Source organism: Sinocyclocheilus grahami, unplaced genomic scaffold (genome assembly GCF_001515645.1).
Source record: "Sinocyclocheilus grahami isolate Dianchi unplaced genomic scaffold, SAMN03320097.WGS_v1.1 scaffold179.1, whole genome shotgun sequence".
NCBI classification, from domain to species: domain Eukaryota; kingdom Metazoa; phylum Chordata; class Actinopteri; order Cypriniformes; family Cyprinidae; genus Sinocyclocheilus; species Sinocyclocheilus grahami.
In genome coordinates, this window is record NW_015505358.1 from 556686 (window position 1) to 574915 (window position 18230).

At 37.1% G+C, this 18230-nt stretch overlaps 1 protein-coding gene across 1 annotated transcript in view; it reads right to left on the reverse strand.

The window, feature by feature from the left end:
• The window catches only part of smc6 (structural maintenance of chromosomes 6), a 33318-nt gene extending 15921 nt beyond the window's left edge, over positions 1–17397 (reverse strand). Inside the window, exons 1-21 of the mRNA XM_016284001.1 lie at positions 17318–17397; positions 15719–15820; positions 15480–15599; positions 15292–15387; positions 14626–14772; positions 14003–14091; positions 13714–13881; positions 12065–12243; positions 11742–11943; positions 11544–11658; positions 10477–10640; positions 10124–10259; positions 9940–10020; positions 9682–9852; positions 9293–9430; positions 8736–8881; positions 8458–8583; positions 8228–8333; positions 7554–7706; positions 6507–6604; positions 5480–5564 (exon numbers count right to left, since the gene is read on the reverse strand). Of these exons, the coding sequence (XP_016139487.1) occupies positions 5492–5564; positions 6507–6604; positions 7554–7706; positions 8228–8333; positions 8458–8583; positions 8736–8881; positions 9293–9430; positions 9682–9852; positions 9940–10020; positions 10124–10259; positions 10477–10640; positions 11544–11658; positions 11742–11943; positions 12065–12243; positions 13714–13881; positions 14003–14091; positions 14626–14772; positions 15292–15387; positions 15480–15599; positions 15719–15820; positions 17318–17365 (2658 nt within the window). The 5' untranslated portion in view covers positions 17366–17397 and the 3' untranslated portion in view covers positions 5480–5491. The remainder of the gene's footprint in view (positions 1–5479; positions 5565–6506; positions 6605–7553; positions 7707–8227; positions 8334–8457; positions 8584–8735; positions 8882–9292; positions 9431–9681; positions 9853–9939; positions 10021–10123; positions 10260–10476; positions 10641–11543; positions 11659–11741; positions 11944–12064; positions 12244–13713; positions 13882–14002; positions 14092–14625; positions 14773–15291; positions 15388–15479; positions 15600–15718; positions 15821–17317) is intronic.
• Positions 17398–18230: the final 833 nt, after the last annotated feature.

Below are 18230 nucleotides of genomic sequence, written 5' to 3' on the forward strand. Positions count from 1 at the left end.
CTTGACTGGCCAGCAAACTCACCAGACCTGAACCCCATAGAGAATCTATGGGGTATTGTCAAGAGGAAGATGAGAGACACCAGACCCAACAATGCAGATGACCTGAAGGCCGCTATCAAAGCAACCTGGGCTTCCATACCACCTCAGCAGTGCCACAAACTGATCACCTCCATGCCACGCCGAATTGAGGCAGTAATTAAAGCAAAAGGAGCCCCTACCAAGTATTGAGTACATGTACAGTAAATGAACATACTTTCCAGAAGGCCAACAATTCACTAAAAATGTTTTTTATTGGTCTTATGAAGTATTCTAATTTGTTGAGATAGTGAATTGGTGGGATTTTGTTAAATGTGAGCCAAAATCATCACAATTAAAAGATCCAAAGACTTAAAATACTTCAGTCTGTGTGCATTGAATTTATTTAATACACGAGTTTCACAATTTGAGTTGAATTACTGAAATAAATGAACTTTTCCACGACATTCTAATTTATTGAGATGCACCTGTATGTATTAGTACATATATACAGAGTACAGAGACGCTGTGAATTTTGATATTTGAGCAATAAATATTAAATAATGAATACAATTAATAAAAATGTCAGAATATTTTTCAACTAATTTTGGCCGATAGCCGATACCGATATGTTTCCTTTTGTTTGGAAACAACACCAAGCCTCTCCTGTACAGAGATTATAAACAAATTATTTTTCATTTTGGTTATTATTAACAAAAACTTACTTTTGAGAATTAAATAAACAATGAAGTTATTTTATAATGAGAGTACATTGAAAGCTTTGAAAATAACTATAAAGCAACTATAAAGCAATCCTTAATATTTCATTTGAATATTTAACATTTGTAGTTTTTATAATCCGTTTTAAAAATAAACATTACACATTAATGGATAAATCTGTAAATATATAATGGTTAGAGAGTCGGTCTCATAACCCAAAAAGGTTGTGGGTTCGAGTGTCGTGCCGGCAGGAATTGTAGGTGGGGGGAGTGAATGTACAGCGCTCTCTCCCACCTTCAATACCATGACTGAGGTGCCCTTGAGCAAGGCACCGAACCCCCAACTGCTCCCCGGGCACCACAGCATAAATGGCTGCCCACTGCTCCGGGTGTGTGTTCACGGTTTGTGTGTGTTCACTGCTGTGTGTGTGCACTTTGGATGGGTAAATGCAGAGCACTAATTCTGAGCATGGGTCACCATACTTGGCCACATGTCACTTCACTTTTGTGATTTTTATTCATGTAAGCTATACCTTCTGACCTTTAAATCAAACCATACTCGTGTTTTTATGACATCAATTACTGCTTAATTTAATCAGAAACCCAATCTTAATGTTATTTGTGTATTTTACTTTAATTTTATTACAAGTAGGCCAACAGCACCCCCTAAGTAAATAAAAGGCCTTGCCGGACAGACATTAGGAGCCGGGGGAGGCAGCAGCTGCTACTGTTGCATGCGACTGTTGACTCTATTGCACACTGGACACATCATTCTGAACATGCATTCTCAAATTAAATGCTCAAAACGAATGAATCTAATCATCATTCAGGAAAAAGTTTGCTTCAAGAATGACCACACTGCTGACGTGATCTTATCGCTATTGCACCCTGAGCACTTTGCATTTTAAGCCATTATCGGCTGATTCCGATAATATCGTGCATCCCTAATTATATCTAATAGTTCTCTTAACACAAAAGGCTACAAATGCTTTAAGGGTGAAGCTGATTTATTTTCTACTCATTTTATTGCAATTTTGCAACTGCTATTTTATTATTTATTTTAGGACGTCTAAACAGAGACACTGTAATTTTGATATTTGAGCAATAAATATGAAATAAATAAATACAATAAATAAAAATATGCCAGAATGAGTAACAAGGTTGCAGATTCCTCCTTATTTAGCACTTTTATTTATTGATTATTTTAGTTTCATATCTAATTGTTTCAAGGTGAGGTGTGTGACGTCTGATTGAACAGAATTGCGATCTGTATGTTTGAATGACTCAACGGGCCTGGACATAATTTGCTTGGTGATGCTAGTGGCGCAGAAATCAGACACTTCAACTTCATTTAAAATTAACATGCATCATATTTATGGAAAGTGCCAATGGCAAAATGGGGGGGGATAGAATGACATTTCAGTGAGAATACTGGCAATCTTAACGCCTCCTCGTGTCATTAAAGCCGAGTCTTTTCTCTTCTTTGTGTGAAGGCTATTTATAAAATGGTGGGCACCGTGATAATGATGAAGATGAACGAGGACGGTCTGACACCAGAGCAGAGAGTGGATCGGATCTTCAGCAAGATGGATAAAAACAACGACGACCAGATCTCACTAGACGAGTTCAAAGAAGCTGCCAAGAGCGACCCGTCCATCGTACTGCTCTTGCAGTGCGACATGCAGAAGTGAGGCTGCGCATGCTAGCATGCTCCGGACTGAGCCAGTTATCCGTTTCCACTCTCATTTCCACAAGAGTAACATGTTTGGACTACTTTTAAATGAACGTTCTTCTTGTGATCAAACAACTAGTATGCATGAGAATGTTAACTGCTAAAGAGTTTAGAGTATATCCGTTTAATTTCCAACATGCAACAATGCGAGACGTGTAAATCAGACGAGTCACGCATCCATCGTCAGTGAAGTGCTCCGCCGTATTTCATTTCTAGCCGCAATACTTCTGATCACACACACACTACGTTTACTGCTGTACTTCACGCAGTAGTTTGGGAACCGAAACGCGTCACACTAAATGTTACGATGAAATGTAGAACTTCAATACTCCAAATTAAGGAGGGCGGAGAGGTTTATGCAGCCCTCCTTCCAAACGTGCTTGTACTTGAGAATATAAATGTAAGTTATTTGCATGCATGTCCTAAGTGTAAAAACCTACTCTCTCTTCATTTCGGCAACCTTGACGAATAATACAAGGAAGGCCTTATATAAATGATAGTATCAATAACAATACTAATGTGTGAGATTTACATTTGTTACTCATCTATCCATTAGATGTCCTCCCTCGGGTGCATGTTTCCTCTTAAAGATGTACGATGTGTGTGGTAAAAGCTTTCTGTAAGGCACACGTTCCACCATCATTATTTGCATCTGCTGGTTTCACCATATTTTGCACTGACACGACGACGTAATAGCCAGAATAACCAGTCTAAAACCAACGTTTCGTTTTCTTAATGTTAAAAGACCACCGCTGACATTGTTCTTATTGTGTTACACTTTTTTTTACTTTGCGCAGTATCATCGTCATATGCATGAATGGTTGCCTGTGAATTCGTTTTCGTAATAATACAGAAAAGGGCAATATAACATTTTAAGATAATTTCCCCTGGAGGGTGTTTAGTAATGGATCCGCTTCCCCTGGTATTATAACAAAACCTTATCCTAAATGGGTAAATTTGGTACATGTTTACTCTTAGTGTGCTGCATTTTCATTCAACCGTTTTTTGTAAAACAGTATTTCTACTCCAATACCCATGGTTTTCAGCTGCATCCCTCAGAAGCAACAATTACTTCCGGTACCCAAGTTATTTTATTCTGTACATTTTGTAACCTCCGTATGTTATGTTCTCCTGAGACTTCCCAGATCTCCCACTTTCACATCCTGTGACACTCAGGATGGTGTCAATCCCTTTGGAGGAGAACAGGCACATCTTTGTAAAATGCAACTGCCCAATAAATAGTGTATATGTTTGCCCTGTAAATATTTGTACCTAATACGGTGAAGCCAAATTGAAGCAGTCATTTAATTGTGTGATATGAGGTTTGTGTTTTATTTGTGGCATGTCTTCAACTCGGTATGTAACAGTTGCACTGACGACATTGTGATTAAAATCAATAAACTATCTATGGGTTGTTTTCAGAACGCAGGTGCTTGGTCGTGTGTGAGCACAAATCAGATGGTTAACAATATCTAGGAACAGCATTGTGGTTTATTACAGAGGATGCTGGTTTAAACTGACAAATACTAACTCTGAACATACTGAAACTGTCATGAGCAGGTGCTAATGGTTGGAAACTGGAAAAGGAATATTTTACCAAAAATGAAAAGACACTCACCCTCAGGACATCCAAGGTGTAGATGAGTTTGTTTCATCAGAACAGATTTGGTGAAATGTAGCACTGCATCACTTGCTCACCAATGGATGCTCTGCAGTGAATGGGTGCCGTCAGAATGAGAGTCCAAACAGCTGATAAAAACACAGTAATCCACAATTAATCCACACCACTCCAGTCCATCAGTTAATGTCTTGTGAAGTGAAAAGCTGTGTGCTTGTAATAAATGAGTCCATCATTAAGGTGTTTTAGGTTCAAACCGTCACTTCTGGTCAAAATATGAGTCCATAATCCATAATAATGCTTCCTTCAGTGAAGAAATCCATCCCCTGTTGTCCTCTCATGTCAAAATCCACCCACATATTTGTTTAGAACTGTTTGGGCTTTTAAATTGTGCTTGATCTGTGCATATTTCTCTCCGGATTCAGACGAAACAACTTTTTTACTAAAGAAAGCAATATTACAGTATGTACAGAGGACTCGTATTTTAGCTGAAGCTAAGTTTGAAGTTAAAAACCTCTTAATAATGTATTTATTTCTTTAAAAAAAACACAGCTTTTCACTTCGCAACATGTTAACTGATGGACTGGAGTGGTGTGGATTATTGTGATGTTTTTATCAGCTGTTTGGACTCTCATTCTGGCGGCACCCATTCACTGCAGAGGATCCACTGGTGAGCAAGTGATGCAATGCTACATTTCTCCAAATCTGTTCTAATGAATTGTCCTCTCATGTCAAAATCCACCCACATATTTGTTTAGAACTGTTTGGGCTTTTAAATTGTGCTTGATCTGTGCATATTTCTCTCCGGATTCAGACGAAACAACTTTTTTACTAAAGAAAGCAATATTACAGTATGTACAGAGGACTCGTATTTTAGCTGAAGCTAAGTTTGAAGTTAAAAACCTCTTAATAATGTATTTATTTCTTTAAAAAAAACACAGCTTTTCACTTCGCAACATGTTAACTGATGGACTGGAGTGGTGTGGATTATTGTGATGTTTTTATCAGCTGTTTGGACTCTCATTCTGACGGCACCCATTCACTGCAGAGGATCCACTGGTGAGCAAGTCTCCAAATCTGTTCTAATGACCAAACAAACTCATCTACATATTGGATGGCCTGAAGGTGAGTACACTTCCAGCAAATTTTCATTTTTGGGTGAACTATTCCTTGAGCCTCCTTTTTTTTTCATAAAAGACCAGATGAACTTTGGATGAAATGGCGTGGACTTCATTTCACAATCACACAAATTATGCAAACGCTTTGCGCTTTTAAAACATCCTTTGCACAGGAACTAGAACCATAAAACTTGTTTAAAAATAAATAAAAGCAAACACATAAACTGTACAAACAAATAAACACTTTCAGTACAGTCTCTCCAGGCAGTGTCCGTACCTAACACACATCTCACTCCTCCTCCGCTTCTCTCTCTGGATCCTGAAGCTGGTGGATCGTAATATGCTCACTTTTAGGCATATGGCTGAAAGATAACGCAAAGAAACATTAACATTTATATACAAACACATTACATTAACTCTATAATTCAGTGCTGTGCAAGGAGACGGTGTTTTGGATCTCTAATTGACTTAACACCTTAACAAATGAGACCCTGGGCAAAAATCGACATTTCAAAGAAAATGTTCTCATTATGGGACTCGTACGCTTTTGTCTTGGTTTACAATTATGCATTTGATTACCTAATGACTGCAAACTAATTAACTAAGCACTAGTTCAGCAAGCCATTAAGAAACCTGCTTTAGGGTTTGTGGTCTACAAACTGTTTGCATTTCCTGCCTGAATAACTGCGATTATGAAGACAGGAAAAGCTGATAGTGAATGAACACTGTTACTCTGAGATACATATAGCATCTCACAAAAACTTTCAAGAATCGGTCATATTTCAGTACTGAATTACAAATATATATCATGATAACTTTTGTTGTACTGAATTTAAATGTATGCAGATTTGCATTTTAAAAAAAGAAAGGAAATCCACAGTATGTGTCCAGAAAGGATGGTTTTGTTACTGTATTATATGAATGAAAATCTGATGAAAAATATCTTTAACTTTTGACAAATTGCAGCCTCTGATGGTCCTAAAATCAAGCATCATCCATTAAAGTCTTTTTGGTATGATGATATTCATACTGAAGTTCTCATTTTTAAACACCCATGATTTGTACCCGTCTTAAACTCTCTTTAATGGGTTTGAATTCATTTAAAGAATTGTGTTTTTTTTATTTTTTATAAAAATGTCAGAAAACAATTTATGCTGTTTTTAACTTTCAAACAAAGATTAGAAAGCTGCGGATGGAGAAGATGATTTTCATTCACTTTTAAATGTTTTGTTTTGGGGTGAAATATCAACCAGACATGCTTTGGAGTGAGATTCACCTTATAATGCTTAATAACTTTTATTTACCTGGTGGACTGAGGGGTGATGAAGATGAACTGTCGCACATGCTGACGTTCTGAAAGTGCCACAAGCATGTTCATTGAAATGCTGCGATTATGCATGTCCTTAAAAATACAAAAGAGCTTTATTAAACATATGAAACACTTACATGTCAAATAATAAAGGGGTCATAGGATGCCCATTTTCCACAAGTTGATATGATTCTTTAGAATCTTAATGAAAAGTCTGTAACATTGTTTGGTTAAAATTTCTCAATGGTAGTGTAAAAAACACCTTTTTTACCCTGTCAAAAACAGCTCTTTTCAGATCAAGCCGTTTTGTAGCATTTTCCTTTAAATGTTAATGAGCTCTGCTGACCCCGCCCCTCTCTTCCGAGCCGCTCTCTGAGGGACTGTTTACTTTAGCTGCATTTATCGTGAAACTTGCTAATTAGCACATTATTAGTAAAGGCGATTTGCAAAGATTCATTAGAAAAACCTTATACTCACTTCTGTAGGTGAAGCTGGATCACGAATGATTCGCGCCAACATAGATGCATTTATGTAGATCGGGGGCTCATTCTCGTCAAAAACAAACATAAACCACTGCGTCTTCAGCGGCTCAGATGTCGGGAGTAAATGACGACTGCTATGTTCATTATTACATCCAACAACAGAACACCTCAATCGCTTAGGAGTCATTCTTGTCTACATCTGCTCCAGTGGTGAAACAATGGCGGACTGATGACAGCTCACTCAGGGCGGAGCTAAGGTAAGACACCAGTCCAGTCTGTGCTGAAACACTACTGTCAATCAAACTATCGTGGGCGGGGCCTGTTTTTGTGACGTCACACAGACCGAGATCGGCTCGATTTGATAAAGGGTTAAAGATTTTAGTAGATTAAAAAAAAAACTGGGTGGATTTTTATCATTATAGGGTGGTTGTGCACACACACTGCCAACACACATTTCAGTTCAAACTACTTGTAAAAGTGCATGTAGCATCCTATGACCCCTTTAATGTTTAACGCATGGCATGTGTTCTCAAAGTCATTATATAGGTAAGAGTATGTACCATGTAGACATCAAACTCATCCAGGCACCGGAAGGGCGACTCAGTAATTTCCCAGAGTGCCAGAATGAAGCAGACAGTGGAGAAGGAGCGCTCGCCTCCCGAGAGGGAACGCATGTCATTGACGTTGTTTTTTTCCTGACCGGGGGGTTTCACCTGAGCCGAAACAAGTAACATTCATCACAAAAAAAACAGGATGTTGTGCACTTACTTTAACACTAGGTATACATCAAAATCCGGTATTCAGTTTCATAAATATTCACAGTTTCCACAAAAATATGAAGCAGCACAACTGTTTTCAGCATTGATAATAATAAATGTTTCTTAAGCAGCAAATCGGCATATTACAATGATTTCTGAAGGATCATGTGACACTGAAGACTGGAGGAATGATGCTGAAAATTCAGCTTTGATCACAGAAATATAAAGCATATTCAAATAGTTATTATAAATTGTGATAATATTTCACCATATTACTAATTTAACTATATATGTGATTAAATAAATGTAGCCTTGATTAAAATATTTTTAAAAAATCAGTAATAATACAAATATATATAATAATATGACCCGGAGATATTTTCAGGAGATTCATCCCGTTAGTTGATTAATTTGCTTCAGTCAAACATTTGAGCAAACTGAAGTTAAAATAAAACTTACTGCCAAATGTAACTTACTGAAATGGACAGAGATTCATTGATGTGATCAAAGATCATAGAGCCACTGCAGTTCAGCTGCATCATGAAGTTGTTGAAGTACAGCTTGCACCTCACAGAAAGTGACCTGGAAACACAATTCCAAACAGACACGGTTCAAACCTGCAAACTTTAAGGACAGGAGTGGCGATCTTTTAAACAGAAACATACTGTAGCCTCCAACTGTGATTAACGGTGTTATACTAAGTTACCGTCGCATTGATTTGTATCGGTCCTGACGGTCAATCATGATGTGGTCGAGACGATCAATAAACTTCCTGAGATCCCTCAGCTGGCTGGATTTGCTTTTGTAATTACTGTGAGCCTCTGCGTACTCTCTGGAAAAATACATTCTTCAGTAGTTTATTTCAGTTCCTTAAAAATGATGCAAGATCTCAACTAAAATAAAACGCACATTCCAAATTTGTGTCAGTGGCGCTTCATTTATACTGAATCTGGAAGACTTTTTTGAAACCACTGCTGGTTATACCTGATAACTTGCTCCTTGTCACCATGGCTGCTCTCTTCCGTACTGATTTTTTGTCGTAGGCGTGTGATTTGGGCATCGATACATCTGGCACTCTGATCTACCTGCTGTCGCACAGGACAGATCTCTTTGGCTTTGGCTTCACAATCCTACAAAAGCAAACCATTTCCAAACAATGAACAAGTCCTATATTTTGCCATACTCCTGTTTAGATGAAAACATTATGCACATTTGGTGACACTTTAGATTAGGGAACACATTCACTATTAATTAAGAGTTTTCCCCTCAATAAACTCCTAATTTGCTGCTTATTGATAGTTAGCAAGGTAATTGTTAAGTTTAGGTCTGGGGTAGGATTAAGGGATATAAAATATGGTCATACAGAATATGTGCATTATAAGTACTAATAAACAGCCAAAATGCTAGTAATATGCATATTAAGAAGCAACTAGTTAATAGTGAGAATTGGTCCTTAAAGTAAAATGTTACTACTACATTTTTACGACAAGGAATGTTTTATTTTATATTATATGATACAAAAAGCATGAAGGAGTGATCACCTGCATTTCTTCCTCTCTGAGTGACAACTCCTCTTTCATGGCCTGAATATTAGCCTGATGATCCTCGAGTTTCTTCTCCAAGATCTTCAAGGTTTGATCAAGTTTACTGCACGCAGCCTCTGCCTTAACTTGCTCCTCCTATTCAAGACAAATCCATCTTTCAATAAACACACACACACACATATATATATATATATATATATATGTGTGTGTGTGTGTGTATATTATATTTTGTACATAAAATCACAATTTTAAAATGTCCAGGTTATACATGAATTTGGGAATCCTGTAGTGATTGATACCAATGACAGTTTTAAGAAAAACAAAATATCTAAATATTGTAAATTAAGCGTTGCATTGTATCCGGACTGGCCAGCGCTGTCGCTCACCTTCAGTTGTTCTGTCTCATCTGAGAGTTGCTCCATTTTATTTTTCACATCTTTATATTTCTGATTAATACTTGTAAGCACTCTCTCATGTTCCTTTAACTCATCCTGAGCCTCTTTCACGTCTCTCCTCTCCGATTCGATCTTCTGTTCATTTTCTTGTGCATCTTCTTCCTGTACATTTGACAAATCGCCTATTATTCTGTGTCACAAAACAATAAGCGTAACATTTTTGCCTGATAAAATGCATAGAGACCTCACCAGGGAGCTGATGTCTTCAGCCTGTGCCTCTTCAATGTTCTCAAGTTCTGTGATGGAAGCTTTAACCTTATTTATACTTTCCTAAAAACGGAAAATTAAAGCCAGCATCAAGTATGCAGATGTTTGGACACAAATAACGACTGAACGTGGATGGCACAATGGTGTAGCCTGTGCAGTTCAATACCTGATTCTTTTTGCAGGCCATGATGACACTACGCAGCTTCTCCTCCATGAACTGAATGTCCTCCTTCACGGAGCTCAAGTGAAGCTGGAACCGTGAAAGCTGAGCCTGGCTGTTCTCCAGCTCGGACTCCACTAGACTGTAAATCAGTAGAAGAACATAATTGCCTCGGATCATGCCATAAACAATTGGGCTTGTAATTGAAAAATAGTAGGTTCAGACTCCACAAGGGTTTGCATGAACTATCACCACTGTGCCATGAGTAAAATCCTTAACTTTAACTTGCTCAAGTGACAATCGGTGACAAATTACTTGATGAAAGAGTATTATTCAGTATTTGTGCAGATCACACTTGCCGTATTTCTGCCTCTGGGTCTCCACCAAGATATTTGACCAGTACTTCATGTTCAGGGGTGTAATAGCGATGGCTGAAGACCTGATCACCATCTGCAGTGAAGGCCTCACGGCAATTCTTCGGGGGTCTCGACTCCTGCATGACTTTCCTTGCACGAGCTTTCTCCTGGTTTAAAACAAAAACAATAACAAATGACATATGTCATATAGCAATAGTATCTAAAATATAAATATGTGGATAGATTGTGAAATATTATTCCAGTTTAAAATAATGGTTTTTAATTTTAATATACCTTAAACTATAATTTCTTCCTGTGATCAAAGCTGAATTTTCAGCATCATGACTCCAGTCTTCAGTGTCACATGATCCTTCAGAAATCAATCTAATATGCTGATTTATTCATATTGGAAAAAGTTGTGCAGCTTAATTGTTTTTTTTTTTGGAACCTGTTATACTTTTTTCAAGATTCTTTGATGAATATAGAGTTAAACAAATATTTTGTAATAGTATACATCTTTATTAACACTTTTTATCAATTTCACATATCCTTGAAAGTAAAAAAATTAAAAAAATAAAAAAAAACGTACTGACCCCAAACTTTTTAACGGCAGTGTTCATTGTTACAAAAGATTTCCATTTTGAATATATGCTGTTCTTTTTAACTTTTTTACCATCAAAGAATCATGAAAATGTATCAGAGGTTCTAAAAAATATATTAAGCAACATAATAAATCAGCATATTAGACTGATTTCTGAAGGATCATGTGGCACTTAAGACTGGAGAAATGGCTGATGAAAATTCAGCTTTGCATCACAGGAATAAATTATACTTTAAAAGTATATTAAAATAGAAAACTAGCCTTGGTGAGCAAAAGAAACATTAAAAATCTTACTGATCCCAAACTTTTGAACATATAAACAATAATTTTTTTTACATTTATTTACACAAACAATTCTAAATGAGTTAAACACAAAAAAGGTCTTTTATTTAGATGTTTGCACCCCACTGGTTATGTGTTAGACATTATTATAAATGCTTTTACTTATTACTATTACTTAACAACTTACTTTGATAATCAGAATGCTCTCAATGCTCCTCATGTCAATGAGGCAGTTTGTTATCACCGGGTTCTCGATATTGAGGCAGTCCAGCACAGATGGAAACTCAGGATGATGGACTCCACTGACAAGAACACATAGAAACATCGTATTTACTGTAGCTACATGAGACCTCTGACTCCATTTCTGGACACAAATATTTCTTACCGGCTTTGCAGGTTATAAACTCTGTCTGTGAATGGACACACCATAATCTGAGGCCTGCTGCCTTTGGGGAAGTATGACGACATCAATCCTTGCAGGACTTTTTCGTCCCTGTAATTATCACAGCAAAAGGTTTTAAAGAAACCTCGTAAGCAACTCTCCACAGCCACGGCTAAACTGGGATCCTTTAGGCTGATGCATGCACCTGGTGATGAAAACAAACAAACACTGCATTAGATGAACCACAACTGGTTTTGGCATCGCAAAGTTGAGTAACTCTTTTGTTAGTTTTAGTGAATAATCTGAAGATACTGAGGGCCTCTCACCTATTGGTCCTACAGGTTTCTTGATGAATCGGCCCTGGGCGAAGGCTTTGTCGATGGACTCCAACAATTCTGGCATGTGATCGCCAAACCGTCTCAGTCTGTTGGATCTGCTGGCCATTAGCTGCTTTTTTCTCTTCAGTTTAGACTCCAGAGAGACCTGGATGTTCTTTTCCTCCATGCTAAAAAATGTAGAAGCACTCAGAAACTTTATCAAGATACAGCAAAATCATCAATCATATACAGACGGTTCTTTCTTTAAAGGTGACATATCATGAAAATCTGACTTTTCCAGGTTTTAAGTGCTATAATCAGGTCCCCGGTGCATCTACCAACCAAGGAAACGTGAAAAAGATTAACCCAGTAACTTGGATTAGGTAAGCCTTTTACTGCAAGCGTCTGAAAAAACGAACGCGACTGATTTCGCTCTCTTGGTGACGTGGCAAAGGGATCTCATTATAATATTACCACCCCTTAATCTGTACGTTTCCACCCACGGCGCCTTCATTTTTGATTTCGCAAGCACACAACAATGTACCAGTTCGAATGCCATGGCGAAAGTTTGAGCGAAGCATGCTAACTGTTCTGTTTTTGGCTGCACAGAACACTATTTAGAGTCCCAGCCTCAGAGGAGACAACAGAGCAGTGGATTTATTGATTTATTTACTGTATATTGCTGCTGCCACACAGATCGAAAATAAACATGCGATTTATTTCTCAGCTGTTTATCTTCACAGACATAACCCACTGTTTTTGTAACTTATGTGTGTTTTTAACGTAAACTTCTGTGTGAATGAGAAATTAGTTTAGTGCTCACATGCCGTGACAGCCGCTTTCTGTGCGTGCGCTCAGAAAACCATATATCAGAAGTTTAAACTCATATGGTTTAAAACGCATGATTTCAGCGTGATAAACATGAACATGAAATAATCAGAACCAAAATAGATGTTTTTAGCAGGTAGTGACAGCCGCTTTCTGTGCGTGCGCTCAGAAAACCATATATCAGAAGTTTAAACTCATATGGTTTAAAACACATGATTTCAGCGTGATAAACATGATAATCAGAACCAAAATAGATGTTTTTAGCAGGTATGAGCCTTAATGGCGCAGCTCTATTCTGGAAAAGGGGGCGGGGAGCAGCAGCTCATTTGCATTTAAAGAGACATGCCCGAAAAACAGAACGTTTCTGCTTCCACTCAAAATAGGCATTTTCAAAATTATATAATAAATGATCTGTGGAGTATTTTGAGCTGAAACCTCACGGACACATTCTGGGGACACCAGAGACTTATATTGTAAAAAGGGGCATAATATGTCTCCTTTAAAGGGGTCATGTCACACATTTTAACATGAAAATCTTTATCACATTTTACGTCTTCTGGAATTATAGAACAGTCGGTTTTGCAACTTGGAATGTATTCATAATACAAAATATTCTTTAAAATCACAAAAGACAAAGGAAACAATATGACAAAAACAACAAGTGGAGAGTTTTCACATTTTAGGTCAATTTCAAGCCATGCAACATATTAAAGCCATTATGTTTATGGCAAAGCAGGGTTGAATACACCTCGTGTCCCTCCACTTTCCTGTCTTCCTCTTCACTGTCCAGTCAAGTCCAATAAAAAAATAATAAAGTTGCCAGACTTTACCTCAGTTTATCATATTCCTCTCTTCCTTTAAGCAGAGCTTGTTGTTTGTCCTTAACCTCTTGATTCAGAGCGCTGGACTCTTTCTCAAGCTTTTCCAGCTGCTTTTTGAAGGCAGATATTTTTTTTAGGTGCTGTGCTTGCTCAGTCTCATGGCTTCTTCTGCCACTGCTAAAAACGTCATCAAATTAGTCAATTACTTTAACGAAGTCTTTAAACAAATGCCAACTAAGAAATGGTTTGCAAAAATACTTCAAAGAATTAGAGGTCTTCCCTCAACAAATGGACTCACCCATTACTTATTTTGTGAATTCGCTCCTGAAGAAGGCATTGCTCCTTTTCTAATTGTTTCAATTTATTCTCAGCGCGGAAGTAAACCACCTGAAAAACTGGCATTCTAAAAATCTATACAAACTCTTTGGAAATCAACAAGGACCTGGTTTATAAACTTAAAGCAGTAGTTCACCCAGAAATTAAAACTCTCGATCAGGTCTTTCCAAACCCATATGATTTTCTTGCTTCCACGCAACACAAAATTAGATGGTTCATACTGCTCTTTTACATTCAAAGATAGTGAATGACTGGAGCTGACAAACAATCTGCATAAAATGTGGAAGCAGACAGCCTCTGGTCATTCAATGCTTTTACTGCATGGGAAAGAAGAGCACAAACGCTCTTCAAAACGTCTCTTTATGTATTCCACAGAAGAACGAATTTTCATTTTTGGGTGACATATTCCTTTAAGAATAATAAAATACTACATCAGCCAAATGTTGCTCACATGTAAATGTTGAAACAATCCTCCTAACTGTAGACAGATGCATGTCTTCATTTAAAATGAATATTAAAGAGATGTACACGTGTGAACATGTGTCTTCTAAAACTAACAGAAAGAAAAAACAAAAGACATCTCACCTCCTGATTTTTCTGTGCTTTCGTTTTGACTTTAATTTCTTCCTTCGTCTTACAGCTCTCCTCTGCCAAATGCTCCTGCTCTTCTCTAAGTGTGCAAAGCTTCTTCTGAATGTCCTGCAATCTCTTTTCAGCAGCCGTGACTTTGTTCTTAAAAGTAAAGAGAAAGAATTTTTACAGTCAAATGCCTACTAATGTTATGTCTGGAGGACATATGATGTTTAACCAATACTAAAAACTATGAATGACATTGTTAAAATTCTGTGTTGTTCTGTTAAAAACTTTCCTGTTTACACTACCAGTCAAAAGTTTGTAATAATTATGATTTTTTTTAATGTTTTTGAAAAATGTCTGCTTGTCCAAGTCAGCATATTAGAATGATTTGTGACACTGAAGACTGGTGTGATGATGCTGAAAAATCAGCTTTGCGTCACAGGAATAAATTACATTTTAAAATCTATTCAAACAGAAAACATGGCTTTTGAATTGTAATAATATTTCATAATATTACCGTTTTTGCTGAGTTTTTGATCAAATAACCGCAGCCTTGGTGAGCAGAAGAGACTTCGTTCAAAAACATAACTCCCCCCAAAACATAGTTTTAAAATAACATCATAAAACATAGTTCTGCCAGTAAAAGTCCAGATCAATACAGCTGATCACACAAACCTGACAGAGCTGCAGCTTTTCTTCATGTTTACAGTCAGACTCTTCTTTTTCAATTTGTTCGATCAGTTGTTCAACGTGCCTCTCATTCTCTCTCACCTACAACCAACAAACAGAGACACCGCTAAACAGAGACTCTCTAATGCAAGCCACATTTCACACTTCTGTTAATACGCACTAGAATAACTTACCAAACACCATGCCATCTTCTTTTTCAGGTCCTCCAGAGTCTGTCTCATATTGTCGAGCGACGACAAGCATTCATATCTTTCTTTCTTTTGCAAAAACAACTGCCTGAGATCTTTAAGACACTAAAAATATAAAGATCGATGTGAACAGTGTGTGATGATAGTGGTGATTGCTTGTGCAAAACCTGCATTAAGTATGAGAACAGCTAATAAAGACGCTTGACTATGAATTCACAAATCACCTCTTCTTGTCTTTCCACTTGTTCGCGTGTCAAGGCTTTAGTCTGCTTGATGTGGATGTAGTCTCTTTTCATTTGCTCCAGAAGAGTTGCTTTCATGAAAAACTTTAGGACAAAAAAGATAGGAATAGTGTGAAAACGGTTAGCCATACAACACTGCTTCAGTTACTGATGGCATATGTGACCCTGGACCTTAAAGGGGTCTTATGTCATATGTCATATGATGCTTTTTTAAAGATCATTATTTTGTGTATTTGGTGTAACAGAATATGTTGACATGCTTTAATGTTCAAAAAACACATTATTTTTTAAATACTGTACATTAGCCTCTCTCAAACGCTTCGCTTTCTACAAAGTCCCTCCTTTCGACAAGCACAATCTGCTCTGATTGGCCAGCTGACCCAGTGCATTGTGATTGGCCGAACACGGCAAGCACTCGTCGGAAATGTAACGCCCCTTACCATAATCACGAGCTTCATCTTTCAAAATAAATGTAAAGACAGAGCCCGAAAAGGGAACAGAGTCTCGTGACAGACACAGTGATGAATATGTGTTTGCAGTACACAAGCCACGGTTAAGACAGCTGAATACACTGTGATGTGTCTGCTCTCTCTCGCAGACGATAATGGTTCTGATTATCACACACACACACACGATGCGCAAAACTCCGCATTTGAACAGTCAATAGCAAATACTTAAACTAATAACAAAACAGTAGCTGATTCAGAAGCGCCAGATTGTCATAGCAAAGTCAGAATGACCTCCTCTCCTAGGTTCACGAAACGGTCGTCCATAAAATGCATTGCTGTTCTGTTGTAAGTAATCTTAAAGATTCCTAAATGCATCTACTTCCGGAAGGCCAAATAAAGTGCTTTTGCTTTCGCCTAGAAACACACAGCGTCTCCCTGACATGCTGCTTCAACACTAACTGCGGTTCCTGAAACCACGCCTTCTTTCTTTGCGTGCACATTTGGGCCGCATTATGCAAATATTTCCACATAGTGAGGTAGATATGTGGGGGCGTGTTAGAACGAGCCGTTTTAGGGGGGCGTGGCAGAGGCTTAACTTTGATAAAGAATATCTCTTTGGTTTTGAGACTTTAGTCTTTGCAACTTCAGGGATCTTATTTATGCACAATCAGCTTGTAACACTCCAAAGAGAAAGGAAAACTTGAAATCGCATCATATGGCCCCTTTAAGGGTCAATTTCTCGAAATTGAGATTTATAAATCATAAGAAAGCTGAATAAATAAACTTTCCATTGATGTATGGTTTGTTAGGATAGAAGAATTTTTGGCCGAGATACAACTATTTGAAAATCTGGAATCTGAGGGTGCAAACAAAAAATCCAAATATTGAGAAAATCACCTTTAAAGTTGTCCTTTAAATGAAGTTTTTAGCAATGCATATTACTAATCAAAAATTAACTTTTGATATATTTACTTCTCTTCATGGAACATGATCTTTTCTTAATATCCTAATGATTTTTGGCATAAAAGAAAATCTATAATTTTGACCCATACAATGCATTTTTGGCTATTGCTACAAATATACCCCAGCGACTTAAGATACATATATGACATATATATGAAAAATAAATCACCTTGTACTTGTCTGCTTCACTTTTTGAATGCAGGAACTGTTTGCTCATTTCTTGATTGAGGACTGAAACCGGATTGTCAACCTGTAATAAGAAATTAATCCAGAATCAATAAATCAATTACAGGTTTGCTTTATACAAACATCAGGAATAAAAAAAAACTAGATTTTAACTTAGATTTTAAAATAATTACTTAGCAAAAACTAAAAGATTGCACTTAAAAGCATGCAAGTCATATGAGCTGTCATAAATGTCACCTTTATAGGGGTCGTTCCCTCTGTTTTTTAATTTCACTTTAATGTCTGCAAAACTGTACACAAAAGAATCAGAGTGCTTATAAAAATAACTAGGGATGTAACGGTTAACCGCGAGCTGGTTGAAAATCGATTCAAATGTGAGACATATAATTTAATGCAGTGAATAACTTTAAGGGTTAATTCATAAAATTGTAATTATTTACTGTATTTAACCTCGTTTCCAAGGATCCAAGCCCATATGCTGCTATTTTTCTATTGAACAAAATATTAAAGTGACTTTCTATGTAGCTCTTTTCTATACATTGACAATTCAAGTTGTCATACAGTTTCTAAATGCAAGCTATAGATCTAATTGTGAACAAATCATCCATGCATCCCTTTCTTTTTTTTTTTTGTACAGACACACACTTTGATTTGATTATATTCTATAATGGAAAAAATCGACAGCAAATAGTTTTTCATGTTTTGTCCTGTCAGGTGATTTTGGAAGATACTGTACGTGTACTATTTGAGACCAATTATAATTTGCTTTTATATCCTTATATGTAAATGTTGGAAGTCCATGCCGGTATTTCCATTTTGCATAAAGGCTCGTCCTGACAGCAAGTTTCCATTAAACTTAACAGGTGTCACTGAATGAGTATATATTTGTTTTCATA